At 34.7% G+C, this 26,976-nt stretch overlaps 1 protein-coding gene across 1 annotated transcript in view; it reads left to right on the forward strand.

Annotated features, from left to right (window-relative positions):
* SHC3 (SHC adaptor protein 3) overlaps positions 1-26,976 on the forward strand; it is a 173,044-nt gene that overhangs the window by 131,671 nt on the left and 14,397 nt on the right. Inside the window, exons 10-11 of the mRNA XM_021009518.1 lie at positions 10,196-10,390; positions 14,307-14,602. Of these exons, the coding sequence (XP_020865177.1) occupies positions 10,196-10,390; positions 14,307-14,602 (491 nt within the window). The remainder of the gene's footprint in view (positions 1-10,195; positions 10,391-14,306; positions 14,603-26,976) is intronic.

The following is a 26,976-nucleotide window of genomic DNA, read 5'->3' on the forward strand; positions in this document are numbered from 1 at the left end:
GTGTAGAAAAATAGGGACATTACCATATTCGTCAATGTTGTTTTGGACTATTTAAAACAACTAGACAGTATAAGGTTGGAATATTGCTGTGGTCTAGGAAATCATGAGTTGGTGGGCTTGGAAAAATATGGAAAGACTTGGACTTTCGAAGAAAAAGGTTATCTACCCTCAGAGAAACAGGGGATAAATAAGGATAGTACAGTCTTACATAGATGCATATGAATGTATATGTCTATATATGAATATAATTATGGATATCTAAGTGTATGTGTAAGTAGGTGTATGTATGTATGGGCATATATATGTATGTATTTGTGTATATATGTATGTATGTATGTATGTATGTATCTATATGTATATGGGTATGCATATCTGTGCTTAATTATAGCCTCCTGGAGGGGGCAGAAAAGGAGAAAAAAAAACAAGGTGAAAAGTGCACAGCAAAGAACAAAAGAAAACTTACAAGGAAGCAAAGAAAAGATGGACAGCTCTCAATACAATGTATAGTATTTATTATATAGGCTTTCTTGAAATGTAAATTTATTCCTGTATATTTTGAATCCTCTCTTATGTTCTGCTGGGCACATGGCAATGCTTTTCCTTATTATTTTGTATCATTTTACTTTTAATATTTAAATTTGTTTCTTTTTTCTTTTCCTACTTTGTATTTATATTTAAAATAAAATTTAAAAAATGTATATGTGTTACTAGCTTGCTCAGCTGGGCTAGCTTCTTGTAGAACAGGGTGCCTTAGCAGCTGGGTCAATACTAGGCCAATCTACTGCTGGACTGGATCAAGCAGGTCACTCCTCACCAGACTTAATTATTGTTGCTGTCAGCTCTGGTGGTCTCTGTACTGACTCCAGTTGCCAAAGGGACCTCTGATGGTGACTTTTCAAAGCTCACAAAGTCACACCCTGGTCCGTTGCTTCTCTGGATTCTCATTCACCTATGATCAAAAAAGAATAAACATAGAAGAAACAGGCACAGTACTCTCAGGGATACATGGTAGCCTTTCTTTCTGTACCCTTCCTCTACCTGGAGGCTCACAGCAATTCTTCCTCACCCACAGACTGCAAGGGAAGAGAGAAGTATGGGCTTTTTGGTTCTTTTGTGTGTGAAATCAGTTCTGGCTCAGAACATTCCTCTGGATCGTCTTAGATTCATGGAGGAGAGTAAGTAAGGAAAATTGGCCATTAGCCAGTAGAAAGAGGCAAGATTACCCTATCAAGGTTACATATGGGAATATTCACCCTAAAATTCTATCACTTTTGTATCGTAAGAACTAAGGGGGAAAACAAGTCTAATCATGTGTATATTGACTTAAACTAAAGACTTCTGACTTTATTATAGTCATTAGCACCACTTAGTGGATGGTACTGTACTTAATTTCCCCAAATATGATAGAACTTCACATTTCTTTCATTTTGAAAAAGCAAGGAAGCTCAGTCAGTAGTTTTATGTACTGATTCTGAAATCAAGGCATAGTGTCATTTTTAGGACAACATGACTATTCTTTACAGTGGAATTGCTATCAGAACTCTAATCCATCAGTTTATTAATGATTGATCTTTGCAATGGACCACTGGCATGTTTTATAGAACTGACATATTATAGATAACATATCACTCTCTCTATATATAACAAAATGTAAGAGCTAATGCCTAAATTTGGGCTAATGTCCTCAAATAGGAAATGTCTATTAGGAAATTTGTTAATTAGCATCATGTTTACACATTATCATGAATCAAATTCAATTTTTGTTATACTGATCTACTTAGTTCATTACAGCTATTAATACCTGTCAGCTTACAGATTTTACAAGAGAGTGAAATATAGCCAATCTTCAGTCAGAATTTTTTACATAAAATTCTCAAGAAAGCACAAGCCTTTCTTTTAAAATAATAAATTTTATTTCAGTTTTTAAATCTGTAAAATGTAGTAATAATGTTTGTTCTATCTAACTGTCTTGAGGAAAAAACACCTCACAAATCAGAAGAAGCTTTATTCAGGAACTTGTAGCTACAGGGGAATTCAAAAGGAAGAATTCCCTTAAATTGAGCACATAGTAGACTTTTTGTACCCTGAGAGAAAACAGTGTTGTTTTTTGAAACTAAATGATGGACCTTCCTGGTAAAATAAGCAAACTTGTTTCTTTCTATGGACAACCTTGCAAAGAAAACAGGGTGTCCCTGACCTTGGGATGGAGGAGAAACAGAGCCTGTTAATTATTTGTAGCTATTCTTGGGAGCACAAGTGTGGCGTAGTTAGATATAATTTTTTCTTTCCCCAAAATGAAGTTACTCATACCAATCGAAGGACATAGAGGCCTGTTTTGCTAGTGTCAGTACTACTAACGTAGCCACTTAGCCTGTTTAGACCCTGCCTTGACCACAGGAGGGAGGGATTCAGTCCCTGACCCTGGGGAGGTTAAGAAGTCCTGTTACCCAAGGCACAGCAGCCACAGGCCGTAATCATAATCTTGGTCAGTACTCACAGGTCTAAGGGGAAAGTGAGCTCCCTGTTGCCGAGGCATGCCCTTTCATTTGAATCCTGAATTACAGCCCCACCTTCATCAGTAAAGCAGTGGGGCTCCCTGGCTGAGTAATTTGGAACAATGATTCATGAGTTCATAGGAGGAGGTGGTAGAGGAGACCCTACTCCTGTAGCATGGCATGTGATTCAGTGGCCTGACTTTTCCTTTCTGGGAAAGATAGATGGTAGCTGCCAAGTTTCCTGTTCTTCTTTGTCCTCAGAGAAACAATAGTCAGAGCACTTAGTCATAGCTCTGGTCAGTGGCTCACAGAGTAAAGGGAGGTAGGTGCCAATAGCCCAAACTTGACCTATTGCCCATCCAGCTGGTTTGTTTGGATTGTGCCAAGAAAGGATGGCTTTATTAGCAGAGTATTGACATTTATCAGTACTGGCAGTCAGTGAGTAGGCAGCAATGATTACAGAGATAGCAGATACAGCAAGAGCAAAACTTAATTAGGTACAGGAGAGAGGAAGAAGGACAGAGCTTGAGGGACTATACAGGGGTTTAAGTGATCCTTGAAAGATGAGGAGGAAGATTTCTAGACATCAGCCAAGAGTTGGAGATAATAAAGCAGTCCAAGGGCTGTCAGTGATTGCATTGCTGGCTGGGTTTTTTTTAGTGTGGATTAGATACGGTTTCTTTTCTGAGTCTATCTGGATGGCAGTGGGAGTGTTCCTCTTTGCCTTGAAACAAGGGTGTACATGTGGCATTTCTCCTTGATTGAAGCAAGAATGGGGTGTTTCCTCCTGAACATCTGAACCATTAGTATAGGCCTTCTTCCAAATGCAGGGTAGCAGTGTTTCAGCTTTGGTACTACCTTGGCAGTGCTGACTCTTTGCCAGGCATTGTAGAGTCTCAGAGCATGTAGTTGGGGAGGCCAAAGTATAGGGGCTTTTAGCAAGGCAGCTCATAAATATACACAGCAAATTAAAACTGTGTCATAAACCAAAGTTACAGATTAGATCCCAAATAGGGGCATAAGGTTTAGAAGTCAAAGGATCATACAGAGCAATGTACTTTCACTACAATACACTACAATATATTTTCTCTCTCTGTGCCTTCGCACTCTCCTTTCCTAACTTTATTCAATGAAGTCCATGTCCAACAACTCCATAAATGCATTATCAACACTCAGGATTCTTGGAGTAAGAATGAAGAGAAGCAGCTGGATTTGTAACCAGTCTTAGGCTGGCAGGAAATTCTGGCCTCATGAATGATGACAGGTAGGACGAGGGGAAGGAGTAAACCAACAATGACTGTTAAGATTACCACTTGGATAAGATTTCAAACCTAGAAGGAGATGAAGAAGTCGAGGAATCTAGATAAGAGGTTCCAGTTTACATCTTCAGTTGCCATACCTTGTGAAGAGGGAAGAAGGTACCAGACAGTGGTGCCATAGTGAAGTTGGTGTCTTATAAGTCCAGATTGACAGGCTACAGTAGGTGAGGCAGGAAGTATGGACTCAGCGCACTCCCTCCTCCAAGAAAGCGGGAGAGGACCCCAAGTTGGTACATATTTGGCAGAGAATCACTGGTGTGATGGAATCTTGATCTGGAGTGTCTGGAAAGAGCTGGAAATAATGTAGGGGTTACAGGTCAGAGTGTTAGTCCTCAGGTTCTTTTTTTTTTTAAGGCAATTAGAGTTAAGTGACTTGCCCAGAGTCACACAGCTAGTAAGTGTTATGTGTCTGAGGCCAGATTTGAACTCAGGTCCTCCTGACTCCAGGGCCAGTGCTCTATCCACTGTGCCACCTAGCTGCCCCACTCAGGTTCTTTTTCGGTGGTAGCAGGGGCACTATGGTATAATCCAAGAGGCAGAGGTGTCTAGTTCCATTGTTGGTTGGGCTCTTTAGTATTGTGGGTTGTGGATAGTGCATCTCTGATGGCACTGGAACATCTATAGCCTAGAACAAATTCTTCCAGGGGGATTGAAGAACATTTGCAATTGATGAGTCTTTGTATAGATCCATGCTCCCAGGTTGTGGTAGGAGGGGACATGTCAGTGGACTGAACTTCTGATACCTGTTGGTTAATATACAATACATCAGTAGTGCCTTATAATTCAGCACAGACTCATCTGCCAATTGAATATAGAATGACTAAAGGCCTAGCTGGCATTTGCATAGGTCATGGCATGAGAATGTCACAGAGTGTTAGATTATTCTATCTGCCCACTATGATTTTTTTTTTTTACATACCAACAATTTTTAGGGAGGCCAAGTTCCCTTAAAATAATGAATTATTCCCTTTTTCTCATTTAGATGTGTACTACCTCACAGTGTTGTTGTGATGAAAGTACTTGGTAAACTTTAGAATGCCATATAAATGGGAACTACTGTTATTTTTTGTAATTCAACTATATACAGGGCCGTGGTTAATGAATTTCTATTACTTGTTTTAGAACCACTAGTTCAGATTCTAGTTAGGCTCAAAAAGCTGAATGCTATTGTCTATCAGAGGGAACGACAAGTAGAAAATTTGTGCTTTTATTAAAACATCTTTTATCAGACTAATGACTTTTTTGTCTGTTTTAGATCTGCTTTAATCAGAGATAATAATCCCATAACATTTTAATAAACTCCTTTCTAATATGAAACAAATAGCTTTCACTAAGAGCAGATAATAATTTGGTCTGAACAGAATTCTGTGTGGTCTGAAGAGCATTCCTATTCCCCCATGCCTAGCTTGTACAACATATGATTATACAAAATCATGCTGATCATCATGATCTCCGTATCAGTGGATGGTAGCAACAATAAAATGTTGTAGGAGGAAAAAGAAGAAGGGAAAGGTAGAAATGATAATAAATGAATAAAACCATTATTTGAATTGGATCTCCACTTAAATCCCACTACAATGCAACATCATGATGTGGTGACGACCCTGGGTCCCCAAAGTATAAGCTCTGCAAAGATCCTAACAAACTAGAAAGTCTTCAAGTATGAGTCTAGTAGTAAAATCTAAATCATACTCTCAAGGAATGTCCTTCACTCCTTGAAGGACATCGAAGGATTCAGATTAGATAAATTTGGAGAGGTTCATCTTTAGGTTGGCCAAAGGGTAATGGATTTTTTGGCCACAACTCTCTAAGACTGTCAATTAAGTCTTAGATTTTCTATCTGCATGGCTAGAGTAGATAATACCCACATGGACCCTTCAGGTTGAAGTATTTGAATTGAAAGAAATATTAAAAAATAAAATTTCCAAAGCCATTCATAGCATCTATGTATATATACCTGCTACATATATATATATATATATATATATATATATATATATACGCATATATTCTTTAATATAATTTTTTAATAATTCTTTTTTTTTTTGTTCTGCATTTGTGATTTCAGGATTTATGAGTAGTGGAAAACTTGTGTGAAGCTCCCTCTAATGGTGCAGATAGGCAAATCATTTGTAACTTATTCTTACAAAGTCATCCAGGGCACTGAGAAGTTAAATAACATACCTGCTCATGTTCAGCTAGTATGTGTCAGAAGCAGGTCTTGAATGTATGCCTTCTTAACTCTAAGGGTTACTTTCCCCCACCCCTTACATTTCAAAAAACATGAAATTCAAATGAATTTTATTCAGGAATACCCTATATTTGAATCAATGTGATATTTTAAGAAAGAATAACACAAATAGTAGCACAACTAATAAATTTGCTAATTGTTCTTTCATTATGTGAATATTTCTCACATTTGCTTTTGACATATGCATTTTCACACCTACATCTATCATATTAATTTATTAATGTTCTTCAAAGCTCTTTTTTGTAAAGATAACTTTTTAAAATCAAAATAGTTTTTTAAAAATTTATGGAATAAAACAAGCATTTCCATAACAATATAATAAAAAAAAGATTGCTCATGAAACTGCAAACCTGTTATTTACAACTTGCTATTCCTTTTAAATATATAATGAAGTTATCATGTAAATATTTTTATTCTCCCTACCCTGCCCTACAGATTATTACCATTAGACACAAATGTGTATATATGTATATATGTATGTATGTGTGTGTGTGTGTGTGTGTGTGTGTGTGTGTGTGTGTGTAAAACCATTCTATATATACTTCTATTTATCAGTTCTTTCTCTGGATGCAGATAGTCTCTTCATCTGGACTTTGTAGCAATTTGGGTATTTATAATAGTCAAAATGATTTATTTGCTTAAAGTTGTTCTTAAAACAACATTGCCATTACTTAAAACAACATTGTCTGGTTTGTCTTGGTTGTCTTGGTTTTGCTCATTTTGTTCATTATTTCGTATAAGTCTTTCCGTGTTTTTCTAAGATCATTGAGCTCATAATTTCTTATAGCACAGTAGTATTATATCACAATCATATACCACAACTTGTTCAGCCATTCCCCAATTGATGGGTATCCATGTGATTTCCAGTTCTTTGCCACTATAAAAAGAGCTACTATAAATATTTTAGAACATAGAGATTCTTTCCCTTTGTTCCTAATCATCTTTGGAAATAGACCTACTAGTGGTATTGCTGGGTCAAAGGGTATAGGTAGTTTAATAATTCTTTCAGCATAATTCCAGATTGCTCTCCAAAATGGTTGGATAAGTTCACAATTCCACCAACAATGAATTAGTGTCCCAATTTTTTGCATCACATACCCTCCAAAATTTGTAACTTTCTCCTTCAATCATTTTAGCCAATCTGACAGCTGTAATATGATATCTCAAGGTTGTTTTAATTTGCATTTCTCTAATCAATAATGATTTGAATATTTTATATGACTATAAATTGTTTTATTTCTTTATCTAAAAACTGCCTATTCATATCCTTTGACTATTTGTCAATTAGGGAATGACTTGCCTTCTTATTGATTTGATAAGGTTCTTTATATATTTGAGTTATGAGACTTTTATCTGAGAAACAGTCTATAAAATTTATTCCAAATTTTCTACATTCCTTCTGATCTTGGCTACATTTGTTTTATTTGTATAAAAGTACAAAAACACAAAAAATACTAAGCAAAAATTTTTAACATCAGTGGTGCAATTTTCTTGGCATAATATTCAAATTCATTAGAAACATATCTTGTACAATTGAAACACATAAAGTATTGAATGGCTATGTATTATGAATCTATTATGTGAGTCTGGGATAAAACAGAATGATTCCTTTTTTCCTAGAATGCACCATTATATACTTAAAACATGCATGCAGATGGCTGGACAGGCATGCTAAATTAGATCTCACTTTGTTAAAAAAATGTTAATGTCTTTATGACATAACTCTCAGATGGGTAACTAATGGTGTGAAGTCAGTATTCAGTAAATGTTCAGTTTTAGCATCTTGCTACCTTTGGTGCTATATCAATAGAATGCATGTAATATCAAGATCCTGTCTATCCTACAGGGTTGTTGGTAGAATAAATGAGATAAATTATGTGAAAGTGCTTTGAGTTTTTCGGTGAAAAAGCACTTTAAACATACACATTTATTGTGGACTTGAACCTCCCCCGCTTTTTAAGGAAATACTTGTAATGGACAGAAGGGGGAGAGAAAGCTCTCTATAAAATATGTATTAATATCTATCTTACATTGGTTAAGCAGAAGAGAAGGTGCTTCTCCAGAAATTCTCAGAGAGCCAAAGGGATTTTTGTCATTCCCCTGTGTTCCTTAGTGAGACACAAGAGAAAGCGCCTCAGTTGGAATCCATGTAACATTCCTATTGCTGTGGCCTTCAGAATCCCAAAGGGAAGAATAAGAATCTATATAGACCATTCATGTACAATTAATATTTCTCCAATTATTTACATCTGATTTTATGTGTATAAATTTTTTTTTATAATTTTGTTCATATGGTTCCTGGGTTTATTTTGATTGGTGTATTCCCAACTATTTTATACTGTCTAAAGTTATTTTAAATAGGCTATCTTTTACTATTTCTTCTTATAGGGTTTTGTTTGTGATATATAGGAATGCTGATGATTTTTGTGGACTTACTTTATATCCTGCTTCTTTACTATAATTATTGTTTCAGCTAAGTTTTTGATTGAGTCTTTGGGATTTTCCAAGTATTTCATTATATTGCCTGCAAAAAGAGATAGTTTTATTATCTCATTCCCTATTCTGATTCCTTCTATTTCTTTTTCTTCTCTTATTGCTATTGCTAGGATTTCAAATATAATATTGAATAATATTGGTGACAGTGGGCATCCTAGTTTCACCCTTGATTTTACAAGGAAAACTTCTAGCTTATCTCCATTATAAATAATGTTTGCTGATGGTTTTAAGTAAATATTTTTTATCAATTTAAGGAAAAATCCATTTATACCTATACTTTCAAGTGTTTTTTAATAGAAATGAATACTGTACTTTATCAAAAAATTTTCTGCATCTATTGATATAATCATATGAGTTTTTTTAGTTTTATTATTGATATATTCACTTATGTTACTATTTTCCTTGTATTAAATCATCCCTTCATTCTTCATATAAATTCTGCTTGATCAGAATGCATAATCTTTGTAATATATTGTAATCTTTTTGCTAGTATTTTACTTAGGATTTTTGCATTGATATTCATTAATGAAATTTGTCTATAATTTTCTTTCTCTGTTTTTACTCTTCCTGGTTTAGGTATCAGTATCATATTTGTTTCATAAAAGGAGTTTGGTAGGATCCCTTCTTTGCCTATTACTCCAAATAATTTATTTAATGTTAGAATTGGTTGCTCTTTAAATGTTTGATAAAATTCCCTTCTAGATCCTTCTGGTCCTGGTGCCTTTTTCTTAGGAAACTGATTTATGGCCTGTTCAATTTCTTTTTCTAAAATAGGTCTATTTAGATATTCTATTTCCTCTTCTGCTAATCTAGGCGATTTATATTTTTGTAATGTTGTTCTATTTCACTTAAATCATTAAATTTGCCAGTAAACAATTGGGCAAAATAGCTGCTTTAATTTAATTTTCATTAGTGACTCTTTTCATTTTTAATACTAGTGATTTGATTTCCTTCTCTGTTTTTTAAATCAAATTAGTCAATGTTTTTAGCTATTTTATTGGTTTTTTTTTATAACACCAACTCCAGAAAAGAACTGATAAATAGAATTATGTATAGAATGGTTTTGTGTATACACACACACATACACATAAACACACACACAAACATATTTGTGCCTGATGGTAGCCATCTCTAGGGGGCATGAGGGTGAAGAGAAAAAAAGAAAAAAAGAAAGTTACATGATAATTTTATTATATATTTAAAAGAAATAGCAAATTGTACATAATAGATTTGTGGTTTCATGTACAATCATCTTTTTTTTCTATTCTGCTATGTTATGGAAATGCTTTAGGGGCAGCTAGGTGGCTCAGTGGATAGAGCACCGGCCCTGAAGTCAGGAGTACCTGAGTTCAAATCCAGCCTCAGACCAAACACTTGACACTTACTAGCTGTGTGACCCTGGGCAAGTCACTTAACCCCAATTGCCTAAAAAAAAAAATGCTTGTTTTATTTCTTAAGCTCAGAATAAAATAAATTATTTTTTAAAAAGAGAATCTGTACAGTCACTTCTCTCATTGTGAGGTCCAAGAAACTTACATAATCTTAAAATTTATTTTCTGTGTAACCTGAGCTAAATTCCTTCATCTCTGTAATTATAATAATAACAAAAGGGACATTCTCTTGCTTTTTTATAGGTTCTTTGGACAGCTATAATATGCCAGAAGGAAAATCCCAAGTAACTCCTCTGGGAGAGGCACCAATCTATGTGAATACTCAATGTGTAAATATTCAAGTTTTGCAGGCCCTTCAGGTTGATGCTGAAAGTGTATTCAATGAATCGGTAGATGCTACCAAAGACAACAGCCCAAGAAAAGACTTATTTGACATGAGTAAGTTCCTATTATTATTTTTTTTCATGAATGATTTAATGTAGGCTGTCATGTCAGATTCATGCATCTCATTTTATTCTTTGCTAATAGAGTTTTGATGTATGGTAATAATCTTTGTCATTTTCTAGGTTATGAGTAGAGTAGCTTTGAAGTCATCATCAAATTGGCTATCTTCTGCTGTGAATGAGAAACACTCATTCTCTGTAGTTAATAGGGAAGGAGAGGTTTAATTTCTTGAAGCTAACTTTTTTAGAAATCTTCATATTCATTACTACACAAACCACAGATTATTCTGAGGCCCAGTGGTGTTGATTCATTTACCTAAAAGTTGCCTATAGAAAAGAAAGAAAATCAGAGCTGATGAAGCAACAATGCTTACCTAGCAGAAGATAATTAGAGCCTAGTACATAATGTATACTTAATAAATGTTTGCTTCGTTGAACTGAGTTGAACCAGCCTAGAGTAGGAATGAGCACTGGATTTTCAATCAGAAGATTTGTGTTTAAATTACGGGTTTGTTGCTTTTTATCTTTGTGACTTTAGGCAAGTTACTTAACTTTTCTCAGGCACCTTATGAGTAGAATGAGACAGTTGTATTAGATGATAACTAAGGAAGGCCTCTTATAGCTCTAAATCTTATAGCATAAGTCTTGTGGTTAAGTTCCTGTAGAACTGACATTAAAATCATACCTTCTTAGTCTATTCTCTAAAAGCAGATTGGATTCTCACGGGAATTACTTCATTCTCAACCTTAAAATACTGCTTAGTGCCCTTACATATAGATATATTATTTCAAAGCTGGAGAGAACCTTAGAGATATAAGGATCATAAGATTTAGAGCAGGAATGGACTTTTGGGTTCTTTATATCTTGTTCAAGTTCCTCATTTTATATAAAAAGTTAAACAAAATATGAAGCCCAATACAGTTAAAATGTTGTAGAGTTAGCAGCAGAGTCCCAGTCCAGTGTTCTTACTACTGTACAGTATTATCATTGTAGGTTTTGTAAGAGTTCCCAATTATAATTAGATGAGGGGCACTCAGGTGGCCCAGTGGAAAGAGCAGTGGGTTTGGAATTAGAAAGACTCACCTTCATGAGTTCAAATATGCCCTCAGACATTTACTAGCTGTGTGGCCCTGGGCAAGTCATTTGACCTTGTTTGCCTCAGTACCTCATCTTTAAAATGGGTTGGAGAAAGAATTGGCCAATCATGCCAGTATCTTTGCCAAAAAACCCCAAATAAGGTCGTGAAGAGTCAAACATGACTGAAATGACTCAACAACAACAATTAGGTGAATGCATTTAGGATCTGCTGACATGCATTATTGTAAAGGAAGTTTCTTCATTGGGAATTCTTATACTAATAAAGTCATTAAAAGGAAATTTTTTAAGAAAAATGAACTAATAGTGATTGATATAAGAACTGACATAACTAACTCCATTTTGTTCTGTATTCGCCATTTTTGTTGTGTATGATTCCTGAAGGACTAAGCTTATAAGAGTAGATTTCCTTCACTGTTTTTTCCCTTATCTAACTGCTACAAGAAGACTTAATCAGTACAAAGGAGGACTTCAACAGCCCAAGGATGTAGGCTCCTCTTCTTTTCTTTTCCCATAAGTGATGTATGATCTTCTTTGACTTAATGTAGCTAACTATACTCACAAGGACACATATATTCTTTCTTTATCTCTTGTAACAAGCGAAATACATTTTCCTTAACAAGCATAGTTTTTTTCCCTTTGTATAATCAGTTTTACTATATATATAATCAGTTCACTATATTTAATCAGTTCACTATAAGAGCAGCCATTTTCCCCATCTCATGTAACTTATAAATGTTATTAGTTGAGTTGTGAGGGACATACATGTTCATCAACTGCTAGTATCTCACTCTCAATGAATAAACTTCAACTTTCATCTCTCTGTCAATGGTGCTGGCATATTGGCAGTGGCTAGTCAAATGGACCAAGAGAAAATTCACAAAGCAAAATTATAAATCAAATTCCACCCCATACTATTAATTATCAGTTAACTGTTTCTTTTTTCCCAAGTGAATAAGTTTTGGAAATTCAAAATAACTTCTTAGATCAGTAGCTGTAAAGAATTGGCCTGGACTAAGGTTTGAAGGAAGGAATAAAAACTTCTCTTAATAATAACTGGTTCTTCCCTTCCCTTAACAATACCTGTTTGACCTTGACTGTGTTCCTCACCTAGAGATGGAGAGGGGGAAAAGGCAATGAAGTAGAAGGGCACAACAAAGGATCTAGCATCTGCCCCTCTCTTGTTCACTCACAACTTTTTCATATTCAACTGGACATAAAAAGAAGCACCACTGTTGCTAAGCAAACAGTGTAAATCTAAAGTTTAATTTTTTAAAGTAATGAGGGCAAGGGTAGCTTGAAAACATTTTATCTCTAAGCATTTTAGCTTATCTTCACCCTAAAATCCACAAACTTTTTTCTTTTAACAAAGGTTTATTAAAAAGTACCAAGACTGACTAATTTCAGGACTATCTTTTTTCCTATGCCAATCTTCTGGTGAATTTGATAATGAATAATGAAGTGCCACAAAGGCAGGAAGTCAGAAGAGAACAAATTCTTCTTCCTTTATTTGTGTCCACTCCCAATATCAATAAACTGGATAATATTAGTTTTGGAACTGGCCTAAGTAATCTTACATTTGTATCACACTGTACATATTTTCATGATTTTATAATCAAGAATTGTCCATTATCATATCTATTTCACATCATCTTCATGCTGTGCTATGAGGGTATTACCCTCCCTACCTCTTTTTTTCTAGCATTCGGTCTAGTAACAGTAATAAAATCATTATTACCATAATTTCTGGGAAGGGCTTATCAGCACATTGCCCTTTGGCTCTACTTGCTAACACTGTGACTTCACATTTCTCTGTTTTCCATTGCCCTATATATGTTATATAAAGTAAGCACCTTCATTTTAGGAACTATCTTTTTTTGTATTTGTATCCCTAACCCATAGCATAGCACCTGGCTTATCTTTCCTCCATTCACTCTTATCAACACCACTATCTATAATCATTATCACAGTCATCATTGCCATTGTCATTATCATAGTCATCATCAACTTCATCTCTTCCCTGGAGTGATTCTTTGGGGCAGCACACTGATAAGTGTAGAGTGATCCAGTACGCAGGCAACTTTTAGAATTTACTTGGAAGGCAATTTTGGTGAAAAGAGATTGAAATGAATATGAGGGAGGGACTTATACCACATATGAAACTGAACTCAAAGTCAGGGAACACAGCATGTTTTCCTGAGTGGATTTAATAGGATAACAGCTCTTTTAAAATGGATATTTTGTTTCCAAGAAAGTTGATAGGTGCATAATAAGAATGACTGCTGAGCCTATGTAATGTATGAAAAATGAAGCTGTTCTAGCCAATTAAATAGGCAAAAAGAATCCTCTGGCCCTTTGTACAATATATGGCATCTCAGCTTGGACAAATGATCAGTTGGCTAATATTTCTTTCTATAAAATGTCATTTCTTAAAAAAGCATAACAAAAATTGCCTATGATCATAGGATCCTTGATTTAGATCTGAAAGGAATCTTAGAGTCCATCAAGCCCAACCTTCTCATTTTGCAGATGAGGTAACTAAGGTCTAAAAGTGAAGTGACTCATCTAGGGTTCCAGAGGTAGTAAACATCACAGCAGGATTTGAACCCGTATCTTACTGACCTTAAGTTCATCATCCCAATGTTATAATTGGGTTTTATTATGTTTTATTACATTAATAATTAAATCCACCTCCAGTCAACAAAAAGTAGCCATTTTATTATAACTCTCTTATTTTTAGTTGATCAGATAAATGAGATTTTGTCATTTACTTTCCTTTTGATTGATTTATTGCTTGTATTTACTGTTGTTACCAGGACCTTTTGAAGATGCCCTCAGGAACCAAACCATGGAAACTTTGTTGAGTAAAGCTATGTCCGTGGAAAACACAAGCCCAATTTTATCCAGAGCAGCTGACTGTAGAATGATGGAAGAGTTGAAGGCAGAGCCCTGGTATCAAGGAGAAATGAGCAGGAAAGCAGCAGAGCAGCTACTAAAAACAGATGGAGACTTCCTTGTCAGAAAAAGCACTACCAATCCAGGATCCTATGTCCTGACAGGGATACATAATGGCCAAGTCAAGCATCTTCTTTTAGTTGACCCAGAAGGAAATGTAAGTATCTAGCAAACAGCCAAAGTGGTACCAGTTCCTTGTGCATTTTTTTTTAGTACATCAGAATAAATGTATAATTTAATGAAGATGGTTTAAGCCAATTCACACTTTGCTGCTAAGGATATTTACCTAGCAATAGATTTCCATGAATTATTATGCCTGGAAACTGTGACTTCCTTGGTATATCATAATGTGTTACAGAGCTCTTAAAATATTCCTTGGCCCTTATGACAAACTTGTGAAACAGAAAATTGAAGCATAACCATTTCTATTTGTCCTCTGCCTTGGGCTTCTTTAGCAGTCGGCATTAATATTGACTTTGATCTCTCATTATATAATGTGGAGATGATCCTAGGTTCTTGAAAACTATGTGAATGGAGTACAAACCCTGGTTGAGCAACTAGCAAGTTGAAATGGCTTTGAGTATATGTTAAATGACAGACTGAATATGTGTCTAATGAGAACTAGCCTAGTTGAATCTGGAGAAACTCATCACCAAAAGGTTAATGATAATCATTTTGGGCTATGTTTTGTTTTTGTCATAAAGATTATCTACTCTGGTAAGGACAGGTTGCAACTTGAATGGGCCAGGAAGTATCTACATCAGTGAATCAACAGATCTTTTGAAGTGCTGAAAAATATAACAAAGACAACAATAATAATTTTACTTTAATATCTACTTGGTACATGAGGTAGAACTGGAAAAATATATTACCCTATTAAAGGCACCAAAACAAAGAAAAATGAGGAATTGGATCTGGAAACAAAACATGTGTCAGAAATTCTAAGTTCCTTTAATCAACAATTGAAGGTAAAAATAAAAATGTTTTGGTGAGACGAGCAGTCAAAGCAGCACAAAGAACAGTTCAATATTAATCAAAAACTTTTCTTGGAATTTCTATTCTCCATCATCATTTATTGGACATTTCAAACTGTATGTCCCAGAGATTTCTCAAACTCAGTTTGCTCAAAGCAGAACTCAATATATTTCCCCTATAAATGTGCTCCACTTCCAAACTTCAATATTTCTATCAAAGGCACTATCATTCTTCCAGTGTCTCAGATTCCTAATCTTTTCATTATCCTGTACTTCTCATTCTCCCTGATCTTCACACCTCTAATCAGTTGCCAAATCTTCTTTCTGCCTCCACAACTTTTGCATTTGATCTCCTCTACTCATACAGTTACATCTTTTGTTCAGGCCCACATCATCTTCCATCTGGATTGTTACAACAGCCTTTCAGTTGGTCTCCCTGCTTCAAGTCTCTCTCTATTCCATTCTACTGATGTCAAAGAAATTTTCCATCTGAAGATGTCAATGCCCTACTCAATCAACTTCCGTAACTTCCTATCACCTCTAGGATAAAATATAAACTCTTCTGTTTAGCTTTTAAAGCTCTTAATAGTCTAGCCCTAATCTATCTTCCCAATCTTACTGGATAATGCTATCCCTTTCACACTTTATGCTTTAGCCACACTGGACTTCTCTCTAATATTCACACATGACATTCCATATCCCATCTCCGTGACTTTGAACTGGTGTCTCACATGCCAGTAATACACTCAATCATTTTCACTTCATAGAGTCCCTCCCTTTCTTTAATATGCAATCCAAGTACAACCTTCTGCATGAAGGCTTTCCTAATCACCCAGCTACTAGTGCTCTCCCTCCCAAACTACTTTGTATATATTTGCATTTTCACTTTATATTTACTGTGTTGGTCTGACTCTTAGAGTCAGAATCTCAGAGTTGGAAGTGGTCACCTGGTCTAACCTGTGCCTGAACAAGAATTCCCTCTACCATACACCAAAAAAACAACCATCCGGGCTTCACTTGAAGACCTAAAATGAGGAGGAATCTAGTGCCTTTTAAAGTAGTCCATTGTACTTTTGTGGAATTTCTCCCAGTTATAAGGAAATTAAGCTTTACATTAAGTGAAGTCTATCTGCAATTTCCACATTATTACAAATTCTGTCCTCTTAGAACAAGAAGAAATCCAGTTCCTCTTTTAGCCCTTCAAATACTTGAATATTGCTATTGTGTTTCTTCTTTAGACCGCACATCTCCAGTTGTCTCAAACCTATCTTCATATGGCTCGATTTTGACCCTTCTTAGTCCTGATTGCCCCCTCCTCTAGATTTTTTTAGACTTTACCAAAATGTGCTTAGATCTGTGCACAATATCAGTGTCTTCTGACCAGGGAAGAGGCCACTACAATGGACCTCTCAGTATTTTGGACACTATGCATCTTTAAAAGTAACCTGAGGTCACAATAGCTCTTTTTGGTTGCTATTATGCAATGTTGGTTTATATTAAGGTTGAAGTCTACTAAAGCCCCTAGCTTTCAGAGGAACTTATGTCTAGACACAATTCTTCCATGTTCTTAAACTTGCAGTATTAATTTTTAATGAACATGAAGGACTTCACATTTATCCTGATTAAATGTCACCTTATTAGATTAGATCCAGTGTTCTAACCTAATTTTTTTGGATCCTGATTCTGTTAGCTATTCTTCTTAGATTTCAGTTATCTGTACATTTGATGAACATGCTATCTATATCTTCATCCAAGTCCTTTACAACATTTTAAATAGAACAAGGTCAAAGATAGATCACTAGAGTACTGGACTAGAGACCTTCATCCAAATTGACATTGAGCAATTGGTAACATTCAACAAGTTGCAAATCTACCTTATTGTGCTGTCATCTGTACCTTGTCACTCCATCTTTCCCACAAAGATAGTATGAAAGAATTTGTCAAATGCTTCACTGAAATCTAGGTAAACAATACTATATTTACAACATCACTCGGTCTAGTAGCTGTTTTATTTTATTTTTTGTTTTTTTAAATAATTTTTAAGATTCAATTTTGATCTTGAGTTCCAAATTCTTTTTCCTTCCTGTAGCCCCTACACCACCCATAGAGAAAGAAATGATACCGTTATACATGTAAAGTCATTCAAAGCATATTTCCATATTAACCTTGTTGCAAGAGAAAAAAAGAAAAATAAAGTGAAAAAATATGCTTAAATCTGCACTCAGCATTCATCAGTTCTCTCTCTCTCTGGATGTGGACCACACTTTTCATCATGAATCCTTTGGAATTGTTGTGAGTCATTGTATTGATCAGAGTAGCTAAATCTTTCACAGTTGGTAATCATTAACAATATTGCTGTTACTATATACAATGTTATTATCCTGGTTCTGCTCACTTCACTTTTTATCAATTTATATAAGTTGTCTTCCCAGATTTTCCTGACACCCTCCTTTTCATAGTTTCTTACAGCATGATGGTATTCTATCACAATCATATACCCCAATTGTTGGGCACCTCCTCAATGTCTAATTCTGTGCCTCCTCAAAAAGATCTGGCATAAATATTTTTGTACATATAGGTCCTTTTCCTTTTTCTTTGTTCTCTTTGGTATTTCTGGGTCAAAGGCTATGCAGTTTTATGACTTTTTGGGCACAATTACAAATTGTCCTCCAGAATGGTTGGACCATTTGGTGGACAGTTATAATGCATTAGTGTATCATTTTTCCACATCCTCTCCAGTGTTTGACATTTTATTTTTCTGTCATGTTAGACAATCTGATAAGTATGAGATGATATCCAAGAATTGTTTTAATGTGCATTTCTCTAATTATTAGTAATTTAGAGCATGTTTTCTTCTGAAAACTGCTTGTTCTTAGCTTTTGATTATTTACCAATTCGTTAACGGCTGTTATTTTTATACATTTATTTCCCTTACATATATATTTGAGAAATGAGATCTTTATTAGAAAAAAAATTGCTTAAATTTTTTTATCACAGTTTCCTGCTTTCTTTGTAATTTTGGTTACCTTGGTTTTGTTTGTGCAAAATCTTTAATTTTATATAATCAAAAGTACCCATTTTACCTCCTATGATCCTCCTTAGCTCTTGTTTGGCCATAAACTCTTCCCTTATCCATAGATCTGACTGATAATTTTTCCCATGTGTCCATAATTTGCTTTTGATAATGCCCTTTTTGTCTAAATCATGTACCCATTTTGACCTTATCTTGGTATATGATGTGAGATAGTGGTTTGTGCCTAATTTCTGCCAAATTTGCTATTCAGTTTTCCCAGAAGTTTTGTCAGAAAGTGAGTTTTTGTTCCAAAAACTTGGATCTTTGGGTTTATCAAATATTAGATTACTATGGTCATTTACTTTTGTTTATTGTGCATCCAATCTTTCCTATTGATGAACCACTGTATTTCCCCCCTCTCTTAATAGTACTTTTTTCTAATTACATGTAAAGATATTTTTCTACATTCACTTTTATAATATTGTGAGTTCCAAATTTTTCTTCCCCTCCCCCCAGACAACAAGCAATTTGATATAGGTTATACATGTACTATCATGTTAAACATATTTCCACATTAGTCATGTTGTGAAAGAAGAATAGGAGCAAAAGGGAAAAACCATAAGAAAGAAAAAAACAACAAAAAAAGTGAAAATAGTAAGCTTCAATTTGAATTCAGACTCCATAGTTCTTTTTGTGGATAGCATTTTTCATCATGAGTCTTTTGGAATTGTGTTCAACCACTCTATTTCTTATCCAGTAATAGATTGTTTTGGTGATTATCACTTTATAGCATAGTTTGAAATCTGGTATTGCTAGGCCAACTTTCCTTCAGTCTTTTCCACATTGATTTCCTTGATATTCATGTCCTTTTGTTCTTCCAGATGAATTTTATTATTATTTTTCTAGAACTATAAATATAACAAGATAATTCTTTGGTAGTTTGATTGCTATGGCAATGAATAAGTATATTAATTTAGGTAGAATCATCATTTTTGTTTTATTGATTTGGCCTATCCATGAGCAATTAATATTTCTCCATTTGTTTAGAATTGGAAAGAACAAAGTAAAAATTAGCACTAGAGAGTTGAAAGGATAAATTTGAAAATAATGATAGCATCTAGCTGCCCCCAATGGTTTAAGCCATCAAGCCAGATAAACTAAATTTTGGGGTATAGAAAAAGATTGCTGAACCACCTTCAGTAAACTTAAAAATTGTGAAGACTATGGATGTCACAGAATTAAGGAAAGGTAAATTTATCAATTCTCAAAAAAAGGGAAGAATAGAGTCTTCAAACTATAAGACAGCAATATAGATTTCTCGTCTTGGCAGAATTCTAAAATGTATTACTAAAAGAATGGCTAGTGAACATATGGAAAAGGAAAAAAATGGTTATAAAGAGCTAGTGGCTTCATCAAAAATTAGTCATGATAGAATAACATCATGACTTTTTTTTTTAACAGGTACTAGATTGGGAGGCAGAGCCAAAATGGCAGAGTAAAGAGAGCATTCAAGCTGAATTCTCTCAATATTCCCTAAGACATACACAGAAACTATCTAAAAACAATTAGAAAACACTTTTAATATAAATAAAGATAGTTCTAAACAAATGGAGAAATATTAATTGCTCATGGATAAGCCAAATCAATAAAATAAAAATGATGATTCTACCTCAATTAATATTTTGTACTGTCAGCAATTATTTTTAAATGTATTTTCTCTTTCTATTTCTTTTTGCTAGATTAAAAAATGATATGTAGAAATGCTGATTATTTGTGTGGGTTTTTTATTTTTTATTTTGCTTATTTATTTGTAATACAGTTTATTAACAACTTTGCTAAAGATGATATGAAGGTATCATCATATCATTTGAAAAAAGTAATTGTTTCCTTATTGTCTATTCTCATTGCTTCAATTTCTTTTCTTGCCTTATTGCTATAAGCTAGCATTTCTAGTACAATATTGAATAATAATTATGATAATGGACATCCTTGCTTCATCCTAGATCTTATTGGGAAGGTTTCTAGTTTATCCCCATTACAAATAATGTTTACTCTTGGTTTTAGATAGATATTACTTACCATTTTAAGGAAAGCTCCATTTATTCCTATGTTTTCTAGTGTTGTTAATGGGAATGTGTATTGTATTTTGTCAAGAGCTTTTTCTGCATCTATTCATATAATTATATGATTTATGTTGCTTTTGTTATTGATATAGTCAATTATGCTTATAATTTTCCTAATATTGAACCAGCCTTGAATTCCTGGTATAAATTCCATCTGATCATAATGTATGATCTTTGTGATATATTACTGTAATGTTAATTGAGGTTCTCCACTATTATGGATTTACTATTTTCTCCTCTAACTCGCTTAAATTTTCCTCTAAGAATTTGGTGCATATATGTTTAGTGTTGATGATACTTCATTGTCTATGGCACCTTTTAGCAAAATGTCATTTCCCTGATTATCTCTTTTAATTAGATCTATTTTTCTTTTATTTTGTCTGAGATCATGGCTGCTACTTCTGCTGCTACTTTTTTTTTTACATCAGCTGAAACATAATAGATTCTACTCTAGCCCTTAGTTTTCTTCTGTTTTTCTGCTTCTATTGTGTTTCTTGTAAACAACATATTGTTGGATTCTGATTTCTGATCCATTGTGCTATATGCTTCCATTTTTATGGGTGAGTTCATGCCATTCTCATTCAGTTATGATTACTAACCATATATTTCCCTCCATCCCCCACCCTCTCTCTCACCTTGTCCCTCCTCAAAAGTCTATTTTGCTTCTGACCATTGCCTCCCTTAATCCTCTCTCTCTCTCTTATCACTCTCCCCTTTTAATCCCCCTTTCTCTTTTACTTCTCTGTTGAGTAAGATGGATTTCCATACCCAACTGAGCATATGTATATATCTATATATCTACATATTTACATAAACACAGACAGACAGATACACACACACATTCTTCTCTCTTTGAACCACTGCACATGAGTGAAGTTCAAGTACTACCCACTTCCTACTCCTATTTTCCCCTCCATTGTAAAAACTTCCTGGCAAGTTCTTCATTTTTATGAGAGATAGTTTTCCCCTTCTTCCTCTTCCTTCCCCATTCTCCCAGAGCATCCCTCTTTCTCACATTCCCATTCTTTTTTTTTAGATCATCTTAACATAATAGACTCAATCTCAAACCTGATGCTATGTAGATTCTTTCTAACTACCCTAATAATGCTAAAGTTCTTAGAAATCACATGTTTTATCTTCCAATTTGGGAATACAAACAGTTCAACCTTAATAAGTTTTTCATGATTTCTCACTCATTTTTAGCTTTTTATGCACCTCTTAAGTCTTGTGTTTGTCAGATTTTATATTCACCTTTGGTCTTTTCATCAAGAATACCTGGAACTCCTCTATTTCATTAAGTGGCTATTTTTTCCCCTCAGAAAGATTATACTCAGATTTGCTGGATTTCTTGGTTGTAATCCCAGGAATTATATTCTGGAATATTATATTACAAGCCCTCTACTTCTTTATTGTGGTTGCTGCTCAATCTTGCATGATTCTTACTGATATTTGAATTGTTTCTTTCTGGCTGCTTTCAATATTTTCTTTTTGACCTGGGAGTTCTGGAATTTGGCTATAAATTCCTTGCAGTTTTCATTTCAGAATATCTTTCAGGAGGCTATTGTGAATTCTTTCAATTTCTACTTTGCCCTCTGGTTCTATGATATCTGAGCCATTTTTCTTTATAATTTTTTTTTTTGAAATTTGATGTCTGGGTTCTTTTTTTTAGATCATGGCTTTCTGGTAGTCCACTAATTATTAAATTATCTCTCCTTAATATATTTTCTAGGTCAGTTGTTTTTCCAGTGAGATATTTCACATTTTCTTTTAATTTTTTTTTAAAAATTTTTGACTTTGTTTTACTGTTTTTTTTGATGCCTCATGGGGTCATTAGTTGATTGTCATTGATTGGTCATTGACTGATTATAATTTTTCAGGAATTATTTTCTTCAGTGACATTTTGTCTCTTTTCCCATTTGTCCAATTTTACTTTTTAATGAATTATTTCCTTCAGTATTTTTTTGTCTTTTTTTTAAACCAAGCTATTAATTATCTTTTTATAATTTTCTTGCATTATTTTAATTACTCCAATTTTTCTTCTACCATTCTCATTTGATTAAAAATTATTTTGCCCTTTAAAAAATATCTTTCTTTAGTTATTTTAGGAATTCTTGTTGTACTCATGTCCAATTTTTATTTTTCTTTGAGGCTTTGCTTATAGATATTTTCAGAATTTATATTTTGAACTTCCCTATCACCAAAAAAGATATTTATGGTCAGGTCCTTTTTGTGTTATTTGTTCATTTTTCCAGTCTTTTTCTTGATTTTGACCTTTATGTTAGAGTTGAGCTCTACACATCTGTGGTGTGGGAGGGGGGTTCATTACCCCAAACTTCAGGCTTTTTGCCCTGCTATTTTCATTGGTAGTGTCAGTGCTTCCAAGTTCATGTGATCTGGGGAGAGGTCTGGTCAATGCTTTCCTGGTCTACTCTTTGGTACTTACCCAGGTAGACTCCCTGTTCTCTTGTGATTGACTGTAACTACTCTTCTTCATCCTGGAAACCTGGAATTGAGTAGTGATCAATGGTGTTGCCAAATGATATGTGGTCCTATTCCCAGTGTTAGTACATCAGTCCCCTGTGATCTCTTTCTGACCAGGTATCCAATCTCCTTACCATCTCTGGTGAACTCCTGGTGCTGCTGCTACTGTTGCTGCTGTAGCCCTATATCCAAGGTTTATAGCTGAATCTCCTGTATTGTCCTGGGCTAGAAAAATGTCTCACCTTGGTCTTTTGTTGTTATGCTGTTTTATAATTCAATTTGATGTGTTATTTTAAATTTATTTAGAAGGGAATATTGAGAGAATTCAACTTGAATGTTCCTTTTACCTTGACATCTTGGCTCTGCCTCCCAATCTAGTAAGTGTCAAAAAAAAGTCATGATGTTATTCTATCGTGACTAATTTTTGATGAAGCCACTGGCTCTTTATAACCATTTCTTCCTTTTCCATATGTTCACTAACCATTCTTTTAGTAATGCACTTTAGAATTTTACCAAGAAGAGAAATTTATATTGCTGTCATATAGTTTGCAGACTCTATTCTTCCCTTTTTTGAAAATTGATAAATTTACCTTTCCTTAATTCTGTGACATCCATAGTCTTCACAATTTTTAAGTTCACTGAAGGTGGTTCAGCAATCTCTTTCTATACCCCAAAATTTAGTTTATCTGGCTTGATGCCTTAAACTCATTGGGGGCAGCTAGAAGCTATCATTATTTTCAAATTTATCCTGTCTTTCAACTCTCTGGTACTAATTTTTACTTTGTCTTTTCCAATCTAAAGATTTTTTTCCTTAGTTGAGAAAATGGAATCAAAATGAGAGCTAAGTAGTTCTACTTACTCTCATTCATTTATTATTATTTTATCATTTCCCCCAGGATGAATGAAGAATATATTTGGGAGAATTAACAATATTTTTCTGTCTCTTAGGAGGAGAAGGATTTGGAGCTTTTTGAATGGTGGTAAGAACAGAGCTTAGTGAACTGGGGAAAGGAAGCAATTTCAGATATTCCTTCCCTCCTTCTTTTTGCCATACCTTTTTAAAACTTGATGTAATCCAGAAGTTTGGATGACTGGGTTGAGATAATCACAATTCTACTTTATTTTTAAATGTGGCTGGGGATATATCATAAAGACAGCGGCTGGTGTATAGAGAAACAACTATGAAAATTTTTTACTAAAAAAAGAAAAACTTTTGGAGCTTTGTATAATATCAACTAATTTAAAATCAAAATGAAAAGCATATTTTTTTTAAGTTTTCTACCTTCTCTGTATCTATTCTTAGAATTTCTGGAACTTCTTGTGCTGATAGGAGACCTATATCCTAGTCCTAGCTTTTCCACTAACTAGTTACATGCTCTTAAGCCAGTAACTAAATACTTCTGACCTGTAGTTTCTTAGTTAATAAAAAGAGGATGTTGGTTGATACTCTTAGATGATCTCCAAAGTCCTGGGTTGTTGTCTATAACCCTTGATCTAAATCCTATAATATGATTTACATTGTGGTGTTTCTTGACAGAAGTTATCTACCACTCTGCTTCTTTCAATCTCACTTTATACTGATTGGGGTGTGTGTGTGTGTGAATGTGTGTGTCTGTATAAACATATACATATATACCTATACATACATGTATATACATTGTTCTTGTTGTATAGTGTAATATTATGTAATATATACACATTCAGTTGTTTCAGTCCTGTATGACTCTTTGTTGTGACTGGGGTTTTCTTGGCAAAGATACTGGAATGTTTGCTATTTCCTTCTCCAGCTCATTTTACAGATGAGAAAACTGAGGCAAACAAGATTAAGTGACTTACCCAGGGCCACACAGCTAGTAAATGTCTGAGGGCAGATTTGAACTCATGAAGGTGAGTCTTCCTGATTCCAGGCCTGGCACTCTATCCACCATGCCATGTAGTCCCTATATGTATATACACATTTATATACACACATATATATATGTATATATATGATATATATATATATATAATATATGTATATATATATATGTGTGTGTGTATATATGTATATATATGTGTATATATAGATATATGTATATATATGTATACACACACACATACATGCATATATTTATTTCTTTAAAGATATGGTTATCTTCCCCAGGAGATGAAGTCATATCTTGATTATTTGTTCTGGTGTTAATGAGTTCAGGATCGTAATTTTGATCCTGACTAGTTAGCTTCACATAGAGAAAAGTTTTGTTCCTCAGTCATATATAATAACTTTAATATTGACCAACTTTCTCCCAAATGTATATGAGAAAAGCAGTGTGTTATAAAGGAAATAGCTTCTTCCCACAGGCCAAAAGAGGTAGGCTGAAAGTTGAGTATACTGCTTATCTCTGAATTGGTCACTTAATTTCTCTGAGCTTCAGTCTTATCACCTATATAATGGAAATAATAATACCTGCCTTATCTAATGATTGTGATGATTTAATGAGTTAATGCATGTGAAAATGCTTTGTAAATTCTAAGGTGTTTTCCACAACCAAATTTACAATCTTTCCCACAACTTTTACTCTTTTTTCGGGGCAGAGCCAAGATGGTAGAGTGAAAGCAGTGACTTGCTTAAGCTCTCCCCCAAAGCTCTAAACAAATTCTAGAGCAGCAGAATCCACAAAAAGACAGTGAAAAAAATTTCCAGCCCAAGGTTACCTGGATGTTTGATTGGAAAGGTCTATTATGCTGGGCTGAGAGAGGAACACAGTTCAACGTGGGTGCACAGGCAAAGACCAGCAGCAAACCTGGGGCAGGCCTCAGAGGACTGAATCACAGGCAGCTGTGGTGGGTTCCAAACTTCTCAACCCACAAACACCAAAGACACCTTAAAAGGTCAGTAGGAAATGTCTGTGACTGTGATGAGAGAGAAGCTCTGTCCTAGCCCCAGTCCTCAAGCAGCCCTGGGGAGGTAGCTGCTTCCTGAGCTTGGCCCACAGATGGAGGAAGAATTGAGTGGCTGTTCATAGGGGGATTCTGGGGATCTCTTTGCTGGTGCTGAGGCAGGATTCTCTTGCTTTGCCGGTGGCTTGGATTTGGGTCACAGTTCTGGGTGGTAGTCCTGGAGCAAGGAGGAGCACTGGCTTGGTAGAGCCTGTACTGGTGGTGGAGAGAGAATCCTCCACACAATTCCAAGGCAGAAAAGAATGCTTGTGGTCACTCACAGACCAGCATACAGTCCAGGAAAGGAGTAAATACCTCACCCTTGATCATACCACCTTGGAAGAACTGAAAATTTGCAGAAGTAAATCCTAGAAGTATCTCTGAAAACAGCTGCACAAAACCCCTGAAGCTTGGGACAGTACATTCTCCACACTAGAAGCAGACATCTACCTTAACAAAGAGTTTATAACTCAAATAATTGGCTGGGAACATGAGCAAACTGCTCAAAAAATGTCAGACTACAGAATCTTTATTTGGTGACAAAGAAGATCAAAACGCACAACCAGAAGACAACAAAATCAAAGTTCCTACATCCAAAGTCTCCAAGAAAAATATGAATCAGTTCCAGGCCTTGGAAGAGCTCAAAAAGAATTTTGAGAAGCAAGTAAGAGAAGTAGAGGAAAAACTGGGAAGAGAAATAAGAGTGATGCAAGAAAATCATGAAAAACAAGTCAATAGCTTGCTAAAGGAGACCCAAAAAATACTGAAGAAAATTATACCTTAAAAAATAGCCTAACCTAAATGGCAAAAGAAGTCCAAAAAGCCAATGAGGAAAAGAATGCCTTAAAAGGAAGAATTGGCCAGATGGAAAAGGAAGTCCAAAAGCTTACTGAAGAAAATACTTCCTTAAAAATTAGAATGGAGCAAATGGAAGCTAATGACTTTATGAGAAGTCATGATATTGTAAAACAAAACCGAAAGAATGAAAAAATAGAAGACAATGTGAAGTATCTCATTGGAA

The sequence above is a fragment of the Phascolarctos cinereus genome, unplaced genomic scaffold (genome assembly GCF_003287225.1).
Source record: "Phascolarctos cinereus isolate Bilbo 61053 unplaced genomic scaffold, phaCin_HiC Scaffold_4;HRSCAF=312, whole genome shotgun sequence".
Lineage (NCBI taxonomy): Eukaryota > Metazoa > Chordata > Mammalia > Diprotodontia > Phascolarctidae > Phascolarctos > Phascolarctos cinereus.